General features: G+C 34.4%; 1 protein-coding gene across 2 annotated transcripts in view; it reads left to right on the top strand.

Annotated features, from left to right (window-relative positions):
• The window catches only part of LOC106466660 (formin-like protein 14), an 18,139-nt gene that overhangs the window by 6,261 nt on the left and 8,199 nt on the right, over positions 1-3,679 (top strand). For both annotated transcript variants that reach the window (XM_013926953.2, XM_022394720.1), the window contains exon 4: positions 1,632-2,510. In XM_013926953.2, the coding sequence (XP_013782407.1) occupies positions 1,632-2,510 (879 nt within the window). The remainder of the gene's footprint in view (positions 1-1,631; positions 2,511-3,679) is intronic.

Below are 3,679 nucleotides of genomic sequence, written 5' to 3'. Positions count from 1 at the left end.
AAGACAGTACCGAGTGTATGTATTTTTATTGGTGCTACTAGTTTCAACATCTAAGACAGTACCGAGTGTATGTATTTTTATTGGTGCTACTAGTTTCAACATCTAAGACAGTACCGAGTGTATGTATTTTTATTGGTGCTACTAGTTTCAACATATAAAAGACAGTACTGAGTGTATGTATTTTTATTGGTGCTACTAGTTTCAACATCTAAAAGACAGTACTGAGTGTATGTATTTTTATTGGTGCTACTAGTTTCAACATCTAAAAGACAGTACCGAGTGTATGTATTTTTATTGGTGCTACTAGTTTCAACATCTAAAAGACAGTACTGAGTGTATGTATTTTTATTGGTGCTACTAGTTTCAAGGAAGTACTTTCTTCGTTATTTTTTTAGATGAGTCCTGAACTGGTTATACACGTACAACATGTTATGCAAAGTGCATTTTCCTCCAGAACAAGAATAGTCAGAAGTGTAATAAAAGTAAAAATCAGGGTTTCTTTTACATCAAGATATAATTTTCAAGCAAGTACTATTATTCCTGAAAATGACGAGATACATATCAGTGTAGACTTTTTATCAACTGTTTTTATCAGGGGTTGACTAAGTAAGGGTTGCAAGTATACTACATTATTAAAGAGGTGTCAGGGATACTTTCCTGAAGTGGCTGGGAAAAGTGGGGTTCAGAAATTGCATTTTTGAGCAAATTTATTTTTTATTTCCAAAAATAATTTTTTTTGGCATATCTAGTATTAGCATTAAGATAAAAGTTGTTGCTTCTTGGTATATAAACTAAAACAATCTGTAGAAATCCTTTCCGTGCAAGAAAATTTGCCATTACATTAGGTCTGCCTTACTTTGATGAAGGATCTCTTGAGAAACGAACTTGTTTGATTTTTGAGTAGTCTTTCAACAGAATCGTTTTTAGAAGTATTTTTGATATTATCGTCTTTTGTCGTTTTTTCTTATAAGGATGAAATTCCCAAATTAATGAAGTCACTAGTTGTATACAAGCATACTTGTACTTTGTGCTCAAAAGACTACATTGGATCTAATATTTACCCCCCAAAGAATTAGTGAACTTTCATTTCCTGCTTTGTATAGCAGCTTAGAAGTCCTAGCACACATGCAAATGAGTGTAATAGTTTCCATTAAAAAAAACATTTTTACAGTCTTTTCTTAAGTTTCCAATGAAAGAAGCGTATAAATGAATCTCTTACGATCGAGACAATATCCTGATCTATTAATATCCAAGAATCTTCAGTTAACTTGTTACAAAGGCTGTAACACCTGTCTTTTAGTTATATTTTTAAAAACAGATCAGGTAGTCTTATGCATTACGTAAGTAATCATCATTGGCTGATATTTCTGTAACATTGTTTTAAAACTGGTAATTATTAATTTTCAAATTGTTCCACTTTTTGAACTTTGTTGTAGGACAATGCTTCAGGAAAGTGTGCTAAATAGACATAAAAACTAGATCTAGAAAATAATTTTCAAAGTAGGTTTAGTAGCTGTGTAAATTTTTTTCCAGCTTGTAATGTATTTATGTATTTACTTAAGAATTCACTATTAGGTTAGTAACAAGTGCTGTAACCTTGTTTATAAAACTGATTTTTGTTTTTGCTTTAGTTGTTAGAGAAAGATCAAATCCAAGTACTAGTGTCCAAGGTACAACGTCAAATCTCACTCAACGAATTGGCATCAGCTATTCCCAGCCTCCTAGCCCTATCACCTCATCTCGGCAGGCTGCAATTACTTCTGATACAGTGAATAATAATGTTGCCCAACTCAACCATTATGCACCAGGACTAAACCGCAGATTACAATTCCCAAGTGATTTGTCATCGACTCGAGCCCCGCCTCCTGCACCACCTCCTGCTAGTCAGAAACCCAATCCTCATTTGTTAGTTGGACAGAGTCGTTCGGGACCTCCGCTACCAACGAAACCTCCTACAGTAAGTACGAGTTTACATCAAAGTACAAGAAGGGAGGCACCACGTCGGCCTCCACCTTCTGTACGTCCACCACCACCTCCTAGAAGTCCACAGTTGAATCAGAGGGGTCCTCCTCCTCCACCTAGTAAACCTCCAAGTCTGATGAGACGACAGAGTTTTGGGGCTCGAGAAGTTAGGAATGGGCTTGCTTCACATTACTATAATGCATCTCAACAGGGACTTATAAATGTGAAGAACCAAGCTCCCCCACCACCTCCACCAAGAAACCAGAGTGTTCCTAATAACTTGAACCAACTTCACCTTCAGTCAGATTCAAGAAATACATCTGGTAAATTGTCTACACCACCAACTTCTACAGCATCAAAGATAGTGACCTCTGCTAGTCGTCCAGCACCACCACCTCCACCAATGAGGCCTCCAGCTGTGGCACCACCCCCTCCACCTCCACACATGACTGCACCATCTATTCCCTCTTATACAAAAGCTCCACCACCGCCACCACCTAATATACTACCTCCTCCACCACCTGCTCGTGCCAGTGGTATTGTACTAGGTAAGTTTTAGCATCGAATACATACAATGCATTAAATCGTTATAAATGAGAAAGACAGTAGAATAGGAGACTTCCTTTAACTTCCTCTAGTTCGAACTGGATCTTGAAAGGTTTTGTCAACACAAGTTTTGCTGTGAGCTATCTTTATAAGAATTTTTTTTTTCTTCAAATTTACAACTTTTACAATAAAGAAGAATATATGACATTTTGATCATTGATGTGATAATTTTCAAATACATAGGTGTTAATGGTAAAAAAAAGGTTTTTGTATTAAAATCAACATTCAACAATATCACAATGTATCTGTTTAAAAAAAAATTCTTCTGTTCTGTAAAAGTTATATTTTGTAAAAGTACTTAAAATCAGCAAGTAAACTCAAACAAAAACTATTCAAAACTGAATTTTGTAGATAACTATTTAGTAAAGATTGCTGTGACACATTGATGTTTTAAACTTTAGCATTTATTTTGTATTTACATGATTTCAGGGAAAAGTATAAAAATTATGTATATGAAATTATAAAATTTCATGAAAAGAAAAGCTTGTTTTATTGTCTCCCAAAACAACATGGTATTGTAATGTAATTTGGTTAATTGTATGTTATGACTAATAATTGTAGATTTTTTACTCAGAAATGTATGTCTTCCTGATGTAAGTTGTTTGTAAGCCTTTATGAAGTAACTAATACATTTAATATTTGGTGTTTACATAACGTTTCTTTATATGCTGAGCATTATCGTTGGATAGATGAACATGAACAAACTATAATAAGAATTGACCTCTTAACCAGTTAGGCTTCTATATCTCTATAAAACTTCTATACATGTGATGCTATTGGCACTTGGCATATTTCGGTTCATCTTGATGATAAAGATACGAAATATTTGTATTTTTTTGTGTAGGTTTGTATTCTTTGTCCGTGTGTACGTGGTGAAAAAGATGTTGTATGAAATGTGAAATCATTAGAGCAGAAAGTCATTTTATTCACGCTGGTACTGATATATTCGTGTAGTTATTTACCCTTTCATTGCAGCAATTATCCACCAAAACATACCTGTGTATTACTTTTTACCCTTTCATTGCAGCAATTATCCACCAAAACATACCTGTGTATTACTTTTTACCCTTTCATTGCAGCAATTATCCACCAAAACATACCTGTGTATTAC

Source organism: Limulus polyphemus, unplaced genomic scaffold (genome assembly GCF_000517525.1).
Source record: "Limulus polyphemus unplaced genomic scaffold, Limulus_polyphemus-2.1.2 Scaffold2335, whole genome shotgun sequence".
NCBI lineage: Eukaryota > Metazoa > Arthropoda > Merostomata > Xiphosura > Limulidae > Limulus > Limulus polyphemus.
This window is presented reverse-complemented; position numbering and strand designations above follow the sequence as displayed.